At 44.3% G+C, this 23,165-nt stretch overlaps 1 protein-coding gene across 5 annotated transcripts in view; it reads left to right on the top strand.

The window, feature by feature from the left end:
• The window catches only part of UBN1 (ubinuclein 1), a 1,063,877-nt gene that overhangs the window by 909,547 nt on the left and 131,165 nt on the right, over positions 1-23,165 (top strand). For all 5 annotated transcript variants that reach the window (XM_085632215.1, XM_085632217.1, XM_085632216.1 and 2 more), the window contains 3 exons: positions 13,458-13,595; positions 13,689-13,739; positions 13,827-13,863. In XM_085632215.1, the coding sequence (XP_085488341.1) occupies positions 13,458-13,595; positions 13,689-13,739; positions 13,827-13,863 (226 nt within the window). The remainder of the gene's footprint in view (positions 1-13,457; positions 13,596-13,688; positions 13,740-13,826; positions 13,864-23,165) is intronic.

Below are 23,165 nucleotides of genomic sequence, written 5' to 3'. Positions count from 1 at the left end.
CGCAATGTCAGCAGTTCTGCGCGTTGGAGTTTCCAAGGCGGCACTCGCTCCGGGACGCTTTTCGCCGTGAGTGGAGTTGCGGTCTGTTGTACGCCTTTCCGCCTATACCACTTCTGCCCAGAGTGCTGAAGAAGATCAGGCGCGACCGGGCCCAAGTCATCTTGGTGGCTCCGGATTGGGCACGAAGGTACTGGTATCCCGAGCTACTCAGTCTGTCAATCGATCCCCCGATACGACTGCCTCTTCAGGAGGACCTTCTGTCGCAGCAGCAGGGGATGGTCCTCCACCCGAACCTGTCCAGTCTCCACCTTCATGCGTGGAGATTGAGCGGCGACAGTTGATGCCATTTGACTTGCCTCCTGAAGTCTGCGATGTGATTCTGGCAGCCAGGCGTCACTCCACTAAAACGGTATACGCCTGTAGGTGGAACAAATTTGTGGCATGGTGCACAGCAAAGGCTGTGGATCCCCTTTCCGCCCCTCTTTCTGAGGTTCTCCTCTTCCTTCTTTCTTTGGCCCAGCAGGGCTCTGCTCTGGGCACTCTTAAAGGTTATCTTTCTGCTATCTCTGCCTTCCTTCGGCTTCCTGATCAGCCTTCTCTCTTCAAATCCCCTGTTGTTTCTCGGTTCCTTAAGGGCATTACTCACATGTTTCCTCCTGTCCCTTTCGTAATGCCTCAGTGGGATTTGAATCTTGTTTTGACTTATCTGATGTAGGCTCCCTTTGAGCCACTTCATAATTGTCCTCTTCGTCTCTTGACGCTTAAGACTGCTTTCCTGGTAGCCATCACCTCTGCTAGAAGGGTGAGTGAGCTCCAGGCTCTCTCTTCTAAGCCTCCTTTCCTTTCTATTCATCCGGACAAGGTTGTGCTCCGCACTCGCCCTTCCTGCCTTCCTAAGGTCGTGACTGCCTTTCACATCGGGCAGTCTGTTACGCTGCCCACTTTCTTCCGCCTCCACGTCCCTCGAAAGAGGAAGAGCGGCTCCACCGTCTGGACCCAAAACGTGCGCTCTCCATCTATCTGGACCGCACAAAACAGTTCCGGGTGGACGACCAACTCTTCGTTGGCTACGTGGGCGCTAAGAAGGGGCGGGCGGTGCACAAGCGAACCATCTCTCGGTGGGTCGTTTTGTGCATCAAAGCTTGTTACTCCTTAGCTAAAAAGGAACCTCCTGTTGGGTTGAGTGCCCATTCCACTCGGGCCATGGGGCCGACGACGGCCTTGGGTCGGGGAGTCCCCTTGCAGGACATCTGTCAGGCAGCAACGTAGGCCTCGCTGCACACGTTTGCTAAGCATTATTGCCTGGACAGCCAAGTCCGGAGAGACGGCTTCTTTGGCCGTTCTGTTCTCCAGGACTTTCTGGTGTGATCTTGGTTCGCAGACCCACCACCGGGGTTGGTATTGCTGGGGTATCTATTCTAAGGTGAGGAATCTAACAAACTTATTTCTTTCAGATGAACAAGTAACTTACCTTTTGTAACGATGAAGCTGTAAGAAACATTAGTTAGTTAGATTCCTCACCGACTCACCCATCCTCCCCGTTCTGCGAACCGACATCTAGGGTTAAGGTTATCCTTTTCAGGCCCCTAGACTTTTTTGGCACCAGTGTCGGTCTCTTGCACGGCTCTGCGTTCCTGGCGCGGAAAGCTATGTACAAGAACTGACGTCAGCGCGCGAGGGCGGCGTCTAAGTACTCCGACGACATCATTCCGGCGCACGATGCCGACGACGGACACGGAGCCGCAGATGACGCCTAGCGACGCGCAAGGGGTATTGCTGACGAAAAATCTTTCCGGATCCAGCCTGACGCCTGGGGATATTCTAAGGTGAGGAATCTAACTAACTAATGTTTCTTACAGATACATCGTTACCGAAGGTAAGTAACTTGTTCTTTTGCTTGATTCAAAGATTATTGATACATAGCATTTTTGTTAATCCTAGGCTGTTGAGATTATAGAATTTATATTCCACAATAAGTGATTTTCTAGGTTATTCTGCTAGATGCAGAGGTGCTGGAATCTTTCATTGAGCGATTTTTCCAGTGTTTTACTTATTCTATATTATTTTTCTGAGCCCTGTAACAGGTTTTCCAGTTTGAGTTACTCTGTAGAAGAGTTTTGGCTCAAGAGTGATAACTTTGTGGTATATACTATACCCTAGGTGGGGTATTGTTGGTATGCTGTTGTCAGCATCTTCAAATGGGGTGAGAGGAGTTTGTTCATCTTATGCATCGTTTGTCTCATGTTGTGTGCTCTCGGTTCTACTCTAGGTTTAGGGTAGTTCTCAGTGGTATTTTTGGATTTGTATCTTATGGAGACATGGAATGAACAATTTTTCCCTTTATTAAGCTTAGGTGCAAAGACCCTCTCGATAGTCTTGGCATACTATTTTTTGTATGGTATGGCACTAAGGTGTCTATCTTAAGATTCCTTCTGAAATCTTCTCAGAAGGTACCTATAGCCTGCTTTTATTATGTGACATGGGCTTTACCCTGGTACAGGCCTTATGTACGCCTGATGGATGAGGTTCTCTACGTCTGTTTGAGGTAGAACATCATTAATAGACACCTGTCTTGAGAAGTTTTATTGTGATATAATGCTGTTCAGGTTCTTTCTTTTGGCCAGTGTAGCACACATGTTCATGTTCTCTCAGCATTATTGGTTGCTGACTTTCCTGGTGTGATATCAGGTTATTGTATTGTAGGCCTTCAGGCAGATATAGTTTAAGTGATTCTCTTCCTTATATTGGAAAAGGTCATTTAGTATTTTGTCTTTTTTGGGACATAACGTTGTGTGTTATTACTAAACATCATCTCTTTGTTCTTGAAGAACATTTTCCTCTAGTGCCGTACCTTTTGTTCTCTGCAAAGAATTAATATGAATTGCTCTTTATGGGAAAGAAACATAGGCCTCGAAGTTTCTACCCTTTGTAGAAGACTTTTATTCCCGACTTCAAGATCTTTGTTTTCTTAAAGATCAATTTCTCCATTATGTATCTGCCTATTGTTGCTAGTAGACAGCTGTTTTCCTTATTTCCAGCCTCTAGGTGCTGTAGGTTGGGTCACACAATGTAAAGTGTGGTTCCTAGAGGATTAGACAGATTATTATTGGACTTTCTCAATGGTTAGATTCTTTTATTTTAGAATCCCTTTTTCAAGTTTGAGATTTTGATCTTTTACCAGACTGTCGGTAGATGGTCTCAATTCATAAAACAGGGTCTTGTTCAGACCTTTGTGTTGGTTGAGTTATCAAGGTTTCCTTTCATCCTTGATATCTTAATTGATGTTATGCTACCATTGTTTGATTTTGGTCTTTTAGACAACTTGCATTACCCTGATTGGTTAGATGCCATTGTTTTTCTATTGATATGTTTCCGTTGGAGTCACATACTGTTATGTCACTGTTACCTGCACATTACGGTACTCCATTTACTATTTTTTAATAAAGAAGAAAGAATTTACTTGGTGGATTCATGGAAGTTCATCATGTTACACCTATGTCTTCATATATGCATATGTTCTCTTATGTTAATGGTTAATCTAGAGATCCTTGTTCATCTCTAGTTCTTTTTCTATATTCTGAACGTTCTTATGCATCTCTGGTTATTTTTCTATGGAAGGATTGCTTTTTTGTCAACGGGGGCAAATGTTACCTCTAACTTAATACTTGTTTATGCATTTGTTTTCTCCATTAGGGATAGATTTTCTCTGTGTAGTTTGCAGAGCAGTCCTGTCCTTCTGTGGTCTACGGGTGCTGTACAGGGCTCGGCCAGCTAGTCTGGGTTCACAGGTTTGAACATGATGTTCGGACTTGAGTATATAGCCAGATGGTTAGAGTCGTATTGCCACTGGTAATACCTTTCCCATAGTTTATTGTCTTATAATTTTTGTTAGTGTGGTCTGTCCACAGTTATGGTGAGGTGAGAGCTTTTAAGGCTGTTTGGTCTTACTGACATGGGTAAGTTATTTCCCATAGATTAAATGTCTTGCTGCTTTATTTACCTATGACCACTTCTGGGGAAGTCATATGGCTAGGTATATTACTGCTCACCTATATTAACATGAGTTTCTGGTTTATTCTCCACTCCTGGCCCGGTTAGTTTTAGTAGGAGACCGCTTACGGATACAGGTCGCAGGCCCTCCTCCGGAGATGGTATAGCTTTGGCATTTGATTCTAACATAAGGAATCTGTGACTAGATGTCTCTATCAGAAGAACAAGTTACTTACCTTTGGTGACACCTTATCTGGTTGAGACAGGATCTAGCCGCAGATTCCTTAACGACCCTCCCATCCACCCCTGTCTGCGAACTGAGTCCTGTTTGGTCTCAATTGTTTTGTCTTCATCTTTTTTAAAATAAATAAATAAAAGAGAAAAGAAGATAAGGAGAATCCAGTGATATTGAACATAAGAATTCTCTTTCATTTCAAGATTTTTATTGAGATATTCATATGCTGAATTTTTGTTTAGGAATTCGGTATTTCTTTGACACGAGTTTCTTTTGTTTAAACACGCTGTTCAATATGCAGTTTAATTTTCTGGCTCAACGTTTCAAGTGTGGTAAATAGTCATGGAAGAAACTGACGTCGGCGAGGGGGTTATATGGACTCCGTTGACGTCACATCCAGTGGATGACGTCGATGTGGAGTCGCATGACGCCCTCTGCCGGCGCGCAGAAGTGCTGTGGGAATATTTTTAGGATCCAGTCTCTCACCTGGGGAGGATTCTAAAGTAAGGAATCTGCAGCTAGATACTGTCTCTACCAGATAAGGCGTTACTGAAGGTAAGTAACGTGTTCTTTTATGTATATTGAATTGATATACAACTGCTGTAGTGCTCATCTGTAAATTAAACAGACAGCGCCACCATGTGGCAGACTGTCATACGCGCGGTATCGACAATTAAGTGCCGGTGCTGAGCACCAGAAACCACCAGCTCAAATGAAGCACTCCCCAAACACATTATTTTATGGAAGATTTATACACCAATGTGGGCCACCACACAGATGAAGTTTTCAACATCAAAGTTTGTGATGCTTCCTCCAGGGACAATTCCGATTGTGCAATGATTTCTTTAGTGACCTTTTTGCCTTAGTCTCTGACTACCAAATGCTGTTTCCCTTTTCCTTTATTTTTCCCCTTTATGGCAGAATCTCCTCGCAGATGAAAATAAGTGGAATATAGGAGCAGAGTAAAGTACCTATTTGGCCACTCATTGTAGGAGAGTAGGATCTGCTTCACATGTTTACGCCCACTTTTTGCTGGTGTTTCACTGTTTTTCGACTTTAGTCTGGCTGGGACCCTGCTATTCAGAGCCCCAGCCTAGCTGCTTCCTCTCTAAAATGATTCCATGTACTTTAGGTACAGTTCAGATTGGATCTGAGGTGCCCTTATAAGTCCCTAGTATATGGTATACTATGTACCCAGGGCATAGGTACCCCAGAGGCCTACCAGGGGCTGAAGCATGTATTATGCCACCCCTGGAAAGCCACCCAAAATGACACCCCAGGTCTGCTACTGCAGCCTGGGTAAGGTGGTGCATGCACCCCTTACTGAGATATAGGTTCACTATTTCTCACCATATACTGCACATACAAACCTATCAGTCACCCCTATGGCAGGCCTTATCAATCCTGAAGGCAGACTGCTTGGTTATATGTGAGGGGGTGCCCAGGCATGAGCTGAGCCCCTCTGCAGCCTTCTGAATCTCTTCTCCGGGGTTGTCAGTAGTGCAGCCTGACCATATACTCTTAAGTGCATTATAACCAAACGGTAAATGCTAACTTTAGACTGGCTGCACAGAAACATTTTGTGTTTGGTGTCAAACACCTTGAAATCATACCCCCACACCAGTAACTGGTGTGGGAGTATGATCCCACCCTTCTAGAGGGAAAGACATGGCAGCACTGGTATACCCAGTAGAAACTTAATAGAGCCCTGGCATCACAAAATGGATGCTGCAGCCACAGACACGGGTCTGGCCTCCTGCTGCTTACCAAAACTCCAGGAGGGGAGGCTTGGACAATAGGTTTCCTGTCACAGGGAGGTGTAACCACCTCCCAGACAGGCTTATGTGTATTGGGGCTGGGTGGGAGCACTCTCTGAGTGCTTTGAAGTCCTGCACTGGGGGCACATTTGGTGTCCCTGTGCATAGTCCAGCTCAAACCGGTTCAAGGGCTTTCAGCCCCTGCTCTAGCGTGAAACTGGACAAAGGAAATGGATGTAGCCACCCCTCTTTCCAAACCCTCCCACAGGTGAGTCCCCAGAGTATGTCCAACCCCCGACCTTAGTATAAGTATGGGACCCCAGTCCTTAGGACTTTAGATTACCCTGGACAAAACTCTGAAGCTGAATCCTGGACCTTCGACGCTCTGCTCAAGACCAGAGGACTGAAGAAATCTCCCTTGGGGTCAAGGAGTGACTCCCCTGCTTGGTAGGCACCAACAAAGCAATTTGCCGGTCTGCATTATAGAAGCTCCCGCCATACTCCGAAGTATTTTCAGCCCAGGAAGAGGATTTCCAGACATCTCAGAGGCCGACCCAAGTCCCCAGCAAAGCTGAGACCCGCAGCCCTCGTGAGTAGCGTGGAACCGGAACTCCTGGTCACCGTGCATTTCTGCAAGTGCATTGACTTCTCGACATCTCTTGAAGTCATGCTTGGACTGACTTGTAGCCCCCACCTCGAGCACTGAATCCACCGAAGATTGTCGGCCTGGTCATTCCGAGTGACCCGTGGGCTGCCATTTTGTCTTTCGTCTCGAGGTCCCTTCGCAATCCTTGGCCTGTTGACTGGTGGGTCCATGAGGGGGTAACTTTGTATTTCCTTGGGCTTCCCTGGTTGCTCCAGACGTGCCCTGACTCCCAACCAAGTGGTGAGTCCCACAGACCTTGCTGGTCTCCACCGAAGGATCTTTCTCGTTTCTGTGTGGGTTGCTGTTGCCAAGGCTTGTTGCGTCCAATCCGGGCACCAACGCTGCAGTACTCGACATCCTTCGTGGGACAGTTCGAATCCAGCTCCTGGTCGTCCTCGACACCTCCTGGTCCTCGTGGCTGAAGAGTCAAGCTTCACCTCTTTCACCTGAAATCACCCGACATCGGTGGGCATCTGCTCATCACCTTCCTGGTCACTGGCTAGTGACTCAGACTCTGTCCCCTCTGCTTTCAGGTTCTTCTCATCCTCGATCCAGGCTTGGATCTCTTCGGACACTTCGCATCTTCACGGCAGCAGCACTTCTTCGCCAGTTCCCATTGAAATCGACGCCGCAACCCGACACCAAAAGACACCTATGCACCCGGCTTCCCTGGGTGAGGTAACACGAGTACTCCGGTGCTCCCGTGGGTGCTAGCCCTAGAACTTCCTAAGTCCAAAAGGGTTTGGTCCTGATTCATTTCTAAGTGTCCCTATGTCGCCGTCCAATTGTCCTCGGGGTCGCACGATGCTGTAAGGGGTCCACCTCCCAATAGCCCCTTGGTCTGGTATATAAATATGACAGACACAGAAGGGTGATCAGGCGAGGGAAGGAAAGGAAGGGGACTGCAGGGAGGGAGACCTGAAAGAGAAATAAACAGTACGCTGTGGTTAGAACAACCCCTAGGTCCCTTGTCACATTGTTTTCCCCTAGCTCCCCTGCTGTACCTGTAAAGAAAATAAAGTACTCCTGAACTGGGAGACCTGGATAACCGGGGAGCTGGGTATTCGTGAATCCTACAGAAAAGACACTGATTAGACTGCGTATTAACACCCTCTATAATCCCCCACTCGTATTAGCTCCCTTGGCTAAGGTACATACCACCAATCCTGGGTTTCTGTCTGTACAGGGGGGGGAGGACGTATGCCAGTAGTCACCTCACCGCCCCTGTATGAAGTACAAATAAACAAATGATGTGCAGCGGGGCTTAGAACCTCGTAGCTCCCAATAACCCTTGTCACGGGTTCAGTACGAACCCCTTTCACCGCTCCAATGCGTCTTGGGCAGTGTCAACAATTAACCTGATACGAGCCCAAAATGTCCCGGTGAAGCCTCTCTATCACAATGTTCTGATAGTAATCAACGAGGGCTCTTGAAGACCTCACTCGGACCTTACAAACAAAACACAGCCCAGTAAAAGTGGTTTAGCTGGCTCAAGCAAAGGTATTACCTCAGGAAACGGTCACACGGAATTCGCGACCCCGCAATGCCTAGGAAGGCGTCCAACGGGATCAAATACTTTCCGCTCCTCTAAACCGTGTATGGCCTAGGTAGTTGGCCAAACCGGAGAATCAAAGACTACAGCACGAAATGAAGTCAGCGAGGAAATGTAAGTCGGTGCTGTGCACCCCTACCAGATCACCGCACTCCTTCTCACACGGACCAGGAAATCAAAATAACCGGCACCCGATTGATGCCGGATGTTCCTTTTCTTCGTTGTTGCGCCGGGCGCGCTGACGTCATGAGCATCTGCCCGCATTGCGCCCTTGGAACTGTAGTTCCCATTACTCCCGTCTACCGCGGGTGTTTCGCCCCGTGACATACAGTGCTCTTCTGCGCCGTCTGTGGGCCACAACACCCTAATCTTTAAAAATCTCACCACGACTTTCCCCATAGAAGCTAACAGGAGCTTGCGGCTGTGTTCACACACTGCACACGGCCTCCGTGGGTCCCCTGTGTTATTTTGGGTGGTTCCTTGGGGTCCCATTGATTCTACAGGCTCTAGGCCTTGTGTCTAGTTAAGTCGTGGTTCTTATACCACTATTTTAGTATGTGGTTTGGCTCGCCCCTAGGGCCTGGCGTATATTTGTGCTATTTTACTGTGATTATTGAAGTGTAACTTATGTGTTTTGACCTCTAGTTTCATAAACAGACTAGGAGGGTGTGTTTAGTAATAAATACATATATTTTATATATATACCTGGTGTGGATATCTTTCATTTAGGGACTCAAGAGATTATAGACTGGTAAAACAAGCTGCTTGATATTCCTTAAAGACTTGAAGGCTGCTCTCCATAGCTACCACTAGGATAGCTTTCAATAAAGGTTGTCTTTAACCTATAACCAATAAGGGGTAGTTTGGACTGATACAAGGTGCCCACTATAACTAGTGGACAGCATATATCAGGCCAACTTCTCACACTCATTATTGCTAGTCTGTAGGGTATCTGCTATTCCCAACAGCATCCTGTTTTCATCTCTGTCATTGGTCAAAGTATAAACACTGATGTGCTACGTTTCAAACAGAGCGAAGCCTCAGACCTCTTTCAGTATAAAACCCTGCCACTGTATCTGCTTCCATTATGCCGCTGAAATTCCTTGTTACATCCTTGGGGATCAGGCTCTGTTTGGAGCTAAGTGGTAAAAACATAAATGATGGGCTCATAACCACCAATTCCTTCTTCTAAAGGCAGGGGTCTTCAAACCTTTTTTGTTCTGAGCCCCCGTAAGAAAAATGTTTTGAAGTCGAGCCCCCCCTCCAAAAATGTTTGATAAGAATAGGGGGAGCAAGAGGGGCAGGACTGAGCACAGGAGACAGAGACAAGGAGATCATTCCAGGGTTATTTTGCTGTAGCTATTAATGCACACTAAAAGTGAAATTTATTAAAGTGCAAATATATCAAACAAAAACAGAAACTGACCAAAAACACTAGGCTCCCTAATTGGGGTTTTGTGAGAGCCTGGGTTCCACTACAACTGCACTTGCTGCACTAGTGGTACCTGTGGTTCTGTGAAGCAGGCTGTCTCTGTCTTCTCTACCTCTTTCACCCATTTCCCTCAGCCTGGCCGTCCCTCCAATAGTGAAACAGACTCTGTCTCGTTCAGTAAAAAATTAGCTCCCATGTGTTGCCCCTCCCCCCGCAGCAAGGGTACCCTCTGCCCCAACACTAGCAAGGAAAATGAGCCTCCCATGTGCCCCTTTGGTAAAGGCTGTCAGTAATTTGATAGATATTGCCTTGCGAATCAGGCAGTCAACTCTGCCTTTTGCTAAAAACATGGGCCCCTATCTTGCCTCACCGATTTTTTTCCATCTCTCTGAGACCCAGCTAAGATATCTCCTCTGCTTCAATTTTCACCTCTGTTGGGCCATGGGTCCAAAGACCAAAGAAACACTGGCACAGCAAATGTGTACTGGGGCCTAATGCAAACAGCCATGAATAGGGTTTAGTTGGCCCTTCACACCTTGGTGTCCAGGTGCCACGGCACCTGCAGGACTAATGATACCTCCAGCGCTGCAAAGCAGGCTATGTCCTCTTCCCACTCCACTGGGCCATGACTCCTTGGCCTGAGGCCAAATCAGGATGCCTGAAAAATAAGGGGAAAAAGTCTATCTCACCCCATGTTGCTTCAGCCCTGTTCCCTGTGCACAAGGGTGACCTTGTCCCTAATGCTAGCAAGGAAAATGTATCCCATCCCGTTTTTGCTAGTAAGACAGCCACCATTGTGGTGTGGTGGCCTCTCACAACCCTGGCATCAGTGCCACTGCACTTGCTGCACTAAAGGCCCTTTAAAAAAAAAGAAAATTACTCCCCACTTATCTCAAGGCCTCTCTCTGGACAAGCTGTATCTGTCATTTGTAAACTAAACAATTACCCCCATATATCGCCGCTTCGTATGGGCCATCTGTTTGACACTATTCAGAGATCGTACTATGCTCTTTCTCCTGGGCCATTCCTCTGCGGACCAAGGAGCCGGGATGATCAGAGCTCTGCATCTAAATGTGACCCTGCTGACCTCCTCCCTGTCACCCCCTCGACTCACCTTGATAGACAGCTACATGTAAACTGAGGTCAAAGTGGATGGGATCTATAGGGCCTCACATGCCCATGCTTTTTTAATTTTACAAAAGCAGTTCACATACTTTTTGTTAAAAAACACAACCATCCCTGAACAGTTAAAGCAGCCCTTGAGATTCCTTTGCACTTATATTTAATTATTCATATTTTTCTTTTTTATATTTAAATAATTTTATTTTTCAAATGTTTATTATTTTTTGTGATTCTTGTAAAGTATATATTTGTAATTTAGGTTTTAAAGTTATAAATTGTTATATATTTTTGATATAAGTATATTTTGGAAAATGTAATATTTTTAAAGTTAATATATTGTTTAAAATTAATATTATATCTAATTGTTACAACTCTATATACTCACCTATTTTATCTTGAGATTGTTGTCTTCTATATTTTGTAGTTGATATTTTTGACTTTACATATTTTATCATACAACCTTGCTGTTATGTCTGTCAGTTTAACTCCTAATGTCGATATCTTGATGAATGGTGATAGGAATCTAGTATCACTATCGGGTGTTTCTTCTGGACTTGAGCAGCTTTTATCAAAACAATAGCACCACCGGCTGGGAATTCAAATTTACCCCTTTTTCCATATTCGTTCAATAAGATTTCTGTAACTTCTGTGCTACCTTTAAAAAATCTTGCTATCTGTGTTCTAGACCAGATAGTTAAATGTGAGGAATTAAATACGGGATCTCACCTTGGTACTCTTGTTTGTTTTACAGTTTTGTACACAAGGGTGGGGAGGGTCTTGCCTCCAGCAAAAAAGACACAACCCCTTGAAGACATGATTTGTTATTCCTGAAAACAGACTGGGTGCATTAGAAAGAGAGGTATTGACTAATAACGAGCGAAAGGAAGAATTACAGGAGGCTCACATACGGCATGCTGAGTTATTAGAAGATCTTAGAATACTGGATTATAGACTATATACGCAAAGGCAGAATGCGGAAGCAGATAGGGCAGGTCCGCAATTAGCAAGAATCATTAAAAATACTCAGGAAGTGACCCCTATACTGGAGGTTTCCAATACAGAAGGTGTTCTGGTTAACACCCAGCTAGACATAAATGCTCTTGAATACCCTAAGAAGGTGGCACGAAACCCCAAATTTAAGTTCATACAACTGATGATATTACACTTGGCTTAGTTATCCCCCCACAGATTACATGTGATGTTTGTGGATGCAACTGATGAGTACCCCCAATGCCAAGAGCCAAATGCTGATCTGTGGCACATGTTAGGGTTCTGCCCAAGAATTTTAAATTACTCGTCCACAATACACAACGTATTAGCAACTCTAGCGCCTGGGAGGCTAATTAGCACTTTAGAATCCTGTTTTTTGGGACTAGGCCTTACCAGCAACATGGGGCACCCCACCGTTCGCTTCCTTTATCTAATGCTAATAATAGCAAAAAGAACGATAACAATACGCTGGAAGGCGAGGAAAGCACCGGTGGTCCAGGATTGGTATGATGTTGCAATCCGCTGGGGTACTGTGAAGGGTGTAGACATCCAGAGGGAAGAAAGATGTGGATTGAGGAAAAAACCTATTTCATTGGATTGGAATGTTTTGATGGAAGAACTTAAAGTGACAGATATACATGCAATTTGACAAATGTAATATTGCACTGTAAATATGGAGACGATAATAGTACAGCTGCCAGTACATTCAGGACGCAATGTTCATATAGTTCAGATACAGCATATAGCTAGAGTTGAGAACTCACAGAGTAATGTACAGAAAGTGGCGTTAGCTGCCAATGAGTGAATTAATGACATGGCTGACAGGGTGGGAGGGGGGCTGAGTTATTTCCGTAGTTAATGGTTTATTTAGTTTTGTTAGGTAGGATAAAATAAGGGGAAGCTCACACGGCACACAATAGTGAATACAAGATACAGTAAGGATGTCTAAGGGGATAAACTGTGCGAAATGTTTTTCTCTTTTTCTCACATGTGAAAATGTAAACCATGGAAGTTATTATGTTGTTGGATTATAACGAATTCAGTAACGATGTACCAGTGCTTCTATGAACAAATATTTGCACATGTATAACGAAATACCAATACAGATTGTTATGGAGACAAGTCATACAGTGTAATGGATGTGAAATAACCCTAATAAAATATGTTTTTAAAAAAAAGACATGATCTCTTATTTTTAGAGAAGCAAGTAACCTCACCATGATGGGTTTGTTGGCCTTTATGCACCAATATTGCTCCAGTGCCTTGGTTTGTAATGGGAGCAAGTCCCTTCATGCATCAGTACAGATCAGACTGCAGGAGGCTAGTGGGCCATAGAGACCAACATTCTGTAATCACCTCTTTAACGAACCAAGATTCGAACATCTTTGTAAGACCCGTTTCGTTCATTACAATTGAAGCACAAAACTGAGTTATATTGATATTTGTGATATGTGAGCCCAGAGTTTAATTCCACTTGCTGCTTGAGTCAAAGGTACTAAAGTAAGGACTCTAAGTGGGACATTTTGTAGAGTCTCAGTGTGAGCATAGTTGCCCATGTTCAGTATTTATTGTTTTTTTTAAAAGTTTCATTACTGTCTAATTATCGGACATGTCACTTAAAAGACTTAAGTTCTACCTTTCGCAGAGTTACTAACATTTAATCATTCTTCTGCATGCATGTCACAAGATCACCTTCATTTCACTTCTATTTTTGTTGTTGTTGTTGCTGACAGAGAACTGCTTTCGTGTGTAGTGAAGATGAAAGTTGATTGCTTTGAGATCGGGAAAACCAAATCCCTAGAGCACTACCTGAAAGCTTTTTTGGATGCTGAGGTCAAGCCTCTGTGGCCCAAGGGCTGGATGCAGGCAAGGTGAGTACTTGGTATCGAGAGCCAGATCTCTGTGTGAGAATGCCACATGTTGGAGAAGTATCCACTGCTTATTGTCCTTTATGTGTTTTTCAGGACATTATTCAAGGAGAGCAGACGAGTCACTTCCCATCCAGCACTGAAGAAGTGAGTATTACTTTTGTCCTTTTTAGAAATCCGGTGTAGCTGTTACATACCTGTTAACCTGCTCATGTGCTCTTTTCTTCACTGCAGGGCCAGGAAGAAAGTTATGACTGTCGAAAAAACAAAGGTTAGTGTCTGGCTCAGGCTTTTATGTTGTAGTGCCAATAATTGTCATTTAATACTAGCCTGTCTGTACCATACTGATTAAGAAGAATGAGCTTCCTACTATCTCCATCTGTGTGAGCTTCTGCAGCTAGCCATTGTAGGTAGATATTTCTTGATTTAAAGATGGGCACATGAATAAAGAAGTAAGACAAATGTTAAAAACAAATATTGATAGATTCTATTTTTCATGTTCGTGAAAACCCTGGACTACTAAAAAGGGAGTTGTGAAAATCATTTTGGACTGTGGTTAGTTAGGCAAGTTATCCAGTGTCGGGGTATCTTTAATAGATTCACATGCCTGAATCATTCCCTGTCGTCGAGATAAGAGTCTCACGGTAAAATATTCAAGCTGTGCTTCAAAATTTCTATAGGCTATAATGACCCTAAGCCATGTCAAAAGTAGCCTCTCTATGTCCTTTTTAAAAAAGGACCTAATGTTGGAACCCAGCCAATCAGCTGCACCCTCTAGAACACTCTCAGCAGAGGCAGATTATATCAGATTTTCACCGCACGTCGTGTGGAAGGGAGTCTCCCTGAGTGCTCCTCAGTTTTTCTACAATTTTTACAATTCTTGACATAATGTCTGACAAGAAAGGCCTTTTCCGCCCATGTAAGACCTGTGGCAAGAAAATAGTCCATGTGGATGATCCACATGAGGAGTGTATTTACTGCCTTTACCCAAGGCATGATGTGAGAGAATGCAAAATTTGCCACACCTTTTCGTCTAAAACACTCAAGGATAGAGAGGGACGGTTGTTGCTGTGGCTTCAAACCACGAAGCACCAGCCGCCTTTTTCGGAGGAGGAAAGTGAGAGATCCTCCACATCTCATAAGAGGGCCATAACTAAAGACATTTCCTCAGGAGAAGGTAGGAAACATCATAAACCTTCCCAGGAAATCAAGATTTCAAAAAAAGACAAAGGAGCTAAACACCCCTCAGAACAGGCGTTGTCTGTGCCTTTTACACCATCTAGAAAGGAAGGAGATCACCGAAGAGCCTCCTCTTCAAATCCTGTGGGGCAGAAATCTCTTTAAAAATCATTGTTAACGACGTTCCCTCACTTGTCAACGACAATGAGTGTTACATCGTCGATGCCGTTGTCGATGGCAGCAGTGACGACGATGGCAATCCAGACTCCGGTATTGTTTAGGAGAGTCTCCAGAAGCCCATCGATGGCGAGTACTCCATCATCGTCGAAGACCGTCGACGCTCCCCCATCAACTCAGATACCGTCGGCAAAGATCTTGTCGACGACTAACTCTTCGATGAGTGTCCCATCGACGACGACTGCACTTCTGTTGACGACGACATCGTCGACGATTGTACAGTCGATGACAACACCAACGATGAGGGTTACTCAGGTTACCATAGTGACCAAGACTTTGTTACGTCCAACCATGCAGGAATGCAGTAAGGTTTCACCTTGAATCCCATCAAATCTGCTAGAGGGCTATGTGGAAGATGATGATGATGATGAAGATGATGGTCTTTATGGTGTGGCTCACAGTCCATCTAAGCTCCACGTAATATGTCAGGCCTATGACGATGAAGAGGATGAAGACTACCCTGACGAATCGCAATACTATCAGCTGGCATATATGGTTCCACGTCACTGTTACCATTCATACGGTTTTCAGCCGGAGCCACGCACCAGGGACATGGCCAATCTGCCACCTTCACATATACAGGATCTGCAGGCTATGTTGGCGGATTACCGACAGCGGTTTCCGCCGCAAGAGGATCAGCCAGACAGGCCGATACCTCAAACAGATCCTCCAGGTACACCAGCTCTTCAGCCACCAACAACACCTGTAAATGTTCCTGATCCCAGGCCAACAGACCCTGGCACACTGATGCGTCCTCTTGAGATGAAGATAGAGAGGAAGGTGAGCTGCCGGATCCAATCTCTGCTCTGGATCCTTGGGAGGATTATATCATACCAACACCTTCCCCTCCCATCAGATTCTCCTCCAGAGGATATTGGAGGATTCCATAATTTAATGCAGAGAGCAGCCAACAGGTTTCATCTGCCTATTACGGTCAAGCAGACCGAATGCTTTTATATAATTTTAAAGAGGACACCAGGAAATTGGTGCACTCCATAACAATTATAGATCATATATGACGGGAAGGCATCAAAATGATGAAGACACCAGCAACCATACCACCGGTGCTCTCTCCTATTGGGAAGAAGTAAAAGGCGCCAGAGGATTCTCCATCTTGCCTCTTTGGGCACCCCAAGCTGGACTCGGTCATCCCTCAAGCGGCACAAAGACGTTCCACGAACACTCTACCCCTATCACTTCTCCTCCTGATAAGGAAGGGCGCAGGATAGGCATTCTAGGGAAGCGTTTCTCTTCTATGGCCACAGTTACAATCAGGGCAGCAAATGCATTTGCCATCATCGGCCGCTACAACCACCAGATGTGGTCAAATATATCATGTTTAATAGACCTTATACGCGATGACAAGAGACAAGAAGCACGGAAGATACTTTTAGAAAGACAGCGTGCAGCTTCGGAAACCATTGACTGTGCCCATGATGTAGCCAATACTGGCTTTTGACAGCTGGCGGGAGCTGCTTTGCTCAGATGACAAGGATGGCTGAAAGCAACCACTTTAAGACCTGAGGTGCAGACAAAAGTCTAGGATATGGCTTTCGATGGGGAGTCCCTGTTCGGAAAGCATATTGATGAAGCATTATTGGCGATCAAGACTGACACGGATACTGCAAAATTGTTGGGCACATTGCAATACAGAAAGGTACCTTTCAGAGGAGCTAGAGGAAGAGGCTTTACCCCTTACAAGGGAGGTTACCAGAGAGCTCAACAGTATAAGCCATACCAATCACAATACCGGCAGACATACAATCCTGTAAAAATCCAAATAATGAAGGCTTGAGATCCAGTTGGAAAAGTTATTCAATTTAATAAGATGAGCACAGTACTGCAACCACAGGAGTTCAGTCAAGAAGAATCCACAACTCACATTCCAAGTGATGTAATCATAACTGTGAAGCATGTGCCATAGTTGAAAGTACACAGTATAATTAAAAGGGCAACAAGTAATTAAAACAGCAATGACAAATAAAATAAAAGTGATGCAACACATTTTCCCCCTTCAAATCATTAAGAAGAAAACATAACACATTTGGAAACACGCCTCACATTCCAAACTTGTCCACCTTGGGTGACAACACTATCGCGATTGACTTTGACAATTTTTACAGGCCTGCTGTACTTGCTACAACCCTTAAGAAGAATACCTGGCTTGCATATTCTCACAAAATCTCCAACTGCAAACTCAGGTACCTTAACTTTCATGCGAAGATCATACAGATTTTTACTCTTCAGTTGTTTTTCCTCAATTCTACTAGCTAGACCTTTCTTGTCTAACTCAGAGGACTGGACTTTTATCGCTTTTTTAAACCGAAAAGGACATAATTTTGACGCTAGATCCCTACCTCTGAGTAAGCGGAACGGAGAAACTTCTGTCGTCGAATGAGGGGTTATACGATACAACCATAACTTTTCCCTCAATTTGACTTTCCATTCAGTACCATAATTACGTGCCCAAACAATGTCCTGCTTGAGGACTCTATTAAACCTCTCTACTTGACCATTTCCTTGAGGTTCATAGAGAAATGTCGTAACATGGCGAATATTATGAATCTTTAAAAACTCCACCATCTCATGAGACTTGAACTGTACTCCATTATCTGAAATAAGTACTTCTGGACTCCCCTCTCTGGCAAAGACTTCTTTTAAGAAAAGAATAACACTACTAGTAGTAACATGTGGAACTAACTTCACCTCTGGCCATTTAGAGTGGTAATTAACGATTACTAATGCAAACCTGCAATCCTGTGGTAAAAAATTGAAAGGGCCAGCAATGTCTATCCCAAGCTTTTGCCATGGATGATCAGGCCACTTAACGGGAATAAGGGGAGCAGGATTACACTTGAGAGACTTCTCACTGCAAACACATTCTGGACATTCCCTCACAATTCTATCAACATACCTATCTATGCTAGGCCACCAAAACACCGACCAGATGAACCTTTTCATAGAAGACATTCCCACATGGCTTTCATGGCTCAAAGACAATATTGAATCACGCAATGATACGGGTGGAATACACTTCCCTTGTCTGAAGATGAAATCATTTTCTACAAAAATCTCATCTGAGACTTTCCAATATGGGTATAATTCATCAGAAATCTCCTTCTTGGAAGGCCATCCTACATTGATATACTCAACCACTTGCTGTAATAGATTATCCTCACTCATGGCTTTTTTCCAAACTTCCTCTGGGATAGAACTAAATCTTCTTGACAAAATCAGGAATACTTGCAACAATTTCTTCATCATCTGTAGTATCACTTACATCACAAGGAAGACATGACAAACAGTCAGCAGTGATATTCACTTTTCCTGGAACATATTCAACAGAAAAGGTGTACTCCTGCAACCTCGAAATTAACCTTGCTATTCGTGCTGTGGCATTTAGACCACCACCAGGAGATAAAATGGAAATCAAAGGCTTATGATCAGTCTTTAAAACAAATCGTGCACCCCAAATGTAGTTCCTAAAATGCTCTACTCCCCAGACACACGCTAATAATTCTCTCTCAATCACTGCATAACGTCTTTCTATTTAACGTCCATGATGCGAAAGCCACATTCCATTCATCCTTCCCAGCACATTGGGACAACACACAACCAAGCCCATATAGGCTGGCATCAACAGTAAGTACACAATTTTTTCCTATGCAGAAAGGTTTAAGAGTGGGAGTAGCAATCATTTCTGCCTTAATATTCTCAAAGGCTTCCTGTTGTCTCTCACCCCAAACAAATTCAACATTTCTCCTCGTTAGTTCTCTCAAAGGTTCCATCTTAGAGGCAAACATTTTTATGAACTTACTATAATACTCACACAATCCTGAAAAGGAAAGAAGTTTATCTTTAGGGTCAGGAGAAGGTGCTCTGAGGATAGCATCAACCAGTGATTTCTTGGGAACAACACCTTCTTTTGAGAGAGTGTGACCTAGATATTCAACAGATTTTTTGAATAACTTACATTTGTTCCTTTTCAAAGTGAGACCAAAATCTTTATGTGTCCCACATACTTTCCTAAGATGTTCCAAATGAGTTGCTTCATCAGCCGAGTAGATTAAAATGTCGTCTTGGAAACATTTCACACACGATTCCATTTGTTTAAAAAGATGACACATTGATCTCTGAAACACAGATGCCGCAGATGCTAAGTCGCCAGTGTAAAAATCCAAATAATGAAGGCTTGAGATCCAGTTGGAAAAGTTATTCAATTTAATAAGATGAGCACAGTACTGCAACCACAGGAGTTCAGTCAAGAAGAATTCACAACTCACATTCCAAGTGATGTAATCATAACTGTGAGGCATGTGCCATAGTTGAAAGTACACAGTATAATTAAAAGGGCAACAAGTAATTAAAACAGCAATGACAAATAAAATAAAAGAGATGCAACACATCCTCCGTCTTACTGTCAGTCATCTACAGCTGGTTTCTCTCGCCAGGGAGGCCGCAAATGAATGCCTCAACGAGGTTGTGACTCTAATAGGAAGCAATGATCACGTCCGGGTACTAGCTTCCCTCCCTCCCAACCTGTGATTTACAGCCACATCCACCAGTGGTGCAAAATAAAAACAGACCTCTGTGTGTTGGACCTTGTCACCTTTGGTCACACTCTAGAATTCTCTAAGTGCCCTCCGACTACTCCACCCAAAGGTGCCCCTCCCCCTCGTCTTCACTTACTACCAAAGAGGCTTTGGTCATGCTCGTCAAGGGAGCAATAGAGGAAGTCCTGATGTCGCAAAGGGGAAAGGTTTCTATTCTAATTTTTTCCTAATGAAGAAGAAATCAGGAGAATGGAGACCAATATTGGACCTCTAGAATCTCAACAAGTTTCACAAGAAACAGACGTTCAAGATGGTAACACTTTCCAAGATTCTACATGGTCTAAACGAAGGAGACTTCATGACCTCACTCGACATGGAAGACACATATTTTCATATCCCCATCCATCTGAAACATCGGAAATTCTTAAGATTTACAATGGCTGGTACCCACTACCAATACAAGGTACTTCCATTTGGCCTCAAATCGGCACCAAGGACCTTTACCAAGTGCCTGGCACCTGTAACAGCAGCCCTGTGATCTCAAGGTCTCCAGCTATTCCCATACCTCGACGACTGGCTGCTCAAAGCACCAACAGCACAAAAGGCCAGTCAAGCTACACACACCTGCCTTCAATTGTTCAGGACTTTGGGACTCACTGTAAACAAAGAAAAGTGTTCGTTCAATCCAAGTCAAGTCGTATAATTCCTGGGAGCGTCCATGGATACCATCCAATGCAAAGCCTTCCTATCACACGAAAGGCATATACGATTGCAAAGACTGGCGAAGAGCATATCAAGAAAAAAGTCAGTTTCTGTGCGAACATACAAGTCGCTCCTAGGGATGTGCTTTTCAACAATAGATCTGGTGCCACTAGCCAGACTGAGAATGAGGCCTCTTCAAGAAGAGCTACAAAAGCAATGGCAGCAAACCTCCGGACTCTTTGAGGATGTAGTACAGATCACAGCATACATGGTAGATACACTGCGATGGTGGTTTCATGTGCCAAATATAGTAAAGGGCCTTACTTTCCTCCAGAATATCCCAGACTTCATACTGACAACGGACGCCTCCATGGACTGCTGGGGAGGCCATCTGCAAGAGTTACAGATTCAGGGCAAATGGTCCTAAGCGTAGAAACATCAGCACATCAACAGGCTAGGGCTCAAAGCCATTTTCCTATCTCTCCAGGTTTTCTTACCAAGGATCGCAGGCTCCTCCGTGCTTGTTCGTATTGACAATATGACCAGCATGTACTACGTCAACAAGCAAGCGAGAACCAAATCCATCTCTCTATCTCTAGAAGCGTAGGAGCTATGGGATTGGACAACATCACATGGGATCTCACTCAAGGCCGAGCATGTCTGAGGTCTGCACAATACTCTGGCGGATACGTTAAACAGAACACATAAACAGAACACACTCCAGTTGTCACGAATGGGAGCTGGAACAGTCCCAGCTTGACAGGGGGTTTCAGACGTGGGGAAAACCAGCTTTAGACCTCCTTCGCAACGAGAGAGACCACCAAATGGCAGTATTATGCCAGCAGATTCCCTCTACCAGGGGCGAGGGGGAATGCCATTTTAATGTGATGGTCCGGGATATATGCTTATACTTTTTCCCCCCCATCCCGGTAATTCCCAGGGTACTGACCAAGGTGAAGACGGAAGGCTGTCATCTGATCCTGATAGCAACATGATGGCCCAGTCAGTACTCTTGCTCTTGCTGTTGGAGTCAAGTCCCATATGCCTACAACCATCTCCATCTCTTCTGACCAGAGAGATGGGCAAGTGTACCATCCAGACCCGCAGTCACTTCATTTGCACGCATGGCTCCTGAGTTCCTACAATTCAGGGACTTGGATATATCGCAGGAGTGCACGGAAATTATTGCGAAATCCAGAGCGGACATACCGCCTAAAATGGAAGCGATTCTGTTTCTGCTCCCAACGAAACAACTTGCACTCGCTTCAAGTTCCTCTTGAACAGATTTTACCACATCTCCTCTCTTTGGCAAAGGCAGGTCTAACTTTCTCTTCGATGAAGGTTCACCTTGCTGTGATTTCCCATTATAGGATATCTCCTCAAATGCGCACTCTCTGTGCCTCTAGCCTTATAAAGCAATTTATGAGGGGCCTCTTCTGTGTTTTTCCCACAGTGTGTGCACCCCCTCCTGAATGGTAGCTCAACTTAGTCCTCACACAGCTAATGAGGCAGCCTTTTGAACCAATTCACAAAGCAAAGCTCAAGTTTCTCACCTGGAGGTAGTCCTCCTACTGGCTCTCACTTCTGCCAGGAGGGTTAGAGAGATCCTAGCTTTTACAGTCAAGGAACCTTTTCTTCATTTCACTGATAACTGTGTAGCTCTGTGGACTAACCCGACTTTTATACCAAAAGTCCTGCCGTAGTTCCATCTCAATGAACCAGTAATACTTCAAGCCTTGTTTCCAAACTCATCTAGTCCAGCAGAACAGGCTTTACACACGTTGGATGTTAAAAGGTGTTTAAAATTCTACCTGCATAAGACAAAGGACATAAGAAAGACAGATCAGTTGCTGGTGGCCTACGGACAAGGCAGAGAAGGAACAGCAGTAACGAAAGCCACTGTTGCCAGATGGGTCTCCTCTGCAATTCAGTTCTGTCATGGCAAGGCTAACAAGCCTTTAACAAGAAGAACCAAAGCACACTCCACCAGGGCAGTTTCTACATCTGCAGCTCTGTTTGCTGGAGTAACACTAGAAAAGATTTGCCGTGCTACGACATGGAAAAGTGGCCACACTTTTACGCAGCATTATTGTCTCCAATCTACTCAGCGTAAGGATGCAGCTATTGGCCAAGCGGTACTGAGTCATCTCTTCAGTTAAGGTGCGCCTCTTTGTTAGAAGGAATTTTATGTCTTACTTAAAACGCACACCTTTGCATGCGATCTGTTGCTGATGTACATTTTTGTATAACTCTGGAAGCGAAACACTTTTAATTGTTCTATTATTTTATTTTACTAAACACTTCATTGCATACAGCTTAAATAATATAGTATGTTAGCGCTGCATGTTTCATTTCTAGGCATCTTTTTAAAAGCTGTCCAGAATTTGAGAGAGTATATACATTGTTACAAATGTCACTGTTATATTTTAGGGTTATGCCTTACATGTCTCCCTCCTTCCTCCAATGACAGTACAATTTGGGGACTGCTTGCTATTCTAATTCAGGCATGTGAACCTGTGAAAAATACCTCAATACTCGATAAGAAAATAAGTTGCTTACCTGTAATTGCGGTTATCCAATATTGGTATCTTTCATAGATTCACATGCAATCTACCCTCCTCCACACAGAGGTAGTTCTCTTTAATTTTTGGGATTCTTACTTCCCAATTGTGCTTACAATATCTGAGAGAATCTGCCTCTGCTGAGAGTGTTCTAGAGGGTGCTGGCAGCTGATTGGCTGCGTTCCAACATTAGGTGCTTTTAAAGGACATAGAAAGGTAACTATTGACATGGTTTAGGGCCATTATAGCCTATGAAATTTGTAGAGCACTGCTTGAATATTTTACAGTGGGACTCCCATCTCGACGACAGGGAATGATTTTGGCATGTGAATCTATGGAAG

The sequence above is a fragment of the Triturus cristatus genome, chromosome 10 (assembly GCF_964204655.1).
Source record: "Triturus cristatus chromosome 10, aTriCri1.1, whole genome shotgun sequence".
NCBI classification, from domain to species: Eukaryota; Metazoa; Chordata; class Amphibia; order Caudata; family Salamandridae; genus Triturus; species Triturus cristatus.
The sequence above is the reverse complement of the archived record's forward strand: the minus strand, read 5'-3'. Positions and strand labels throughout refer to the sequence as shown.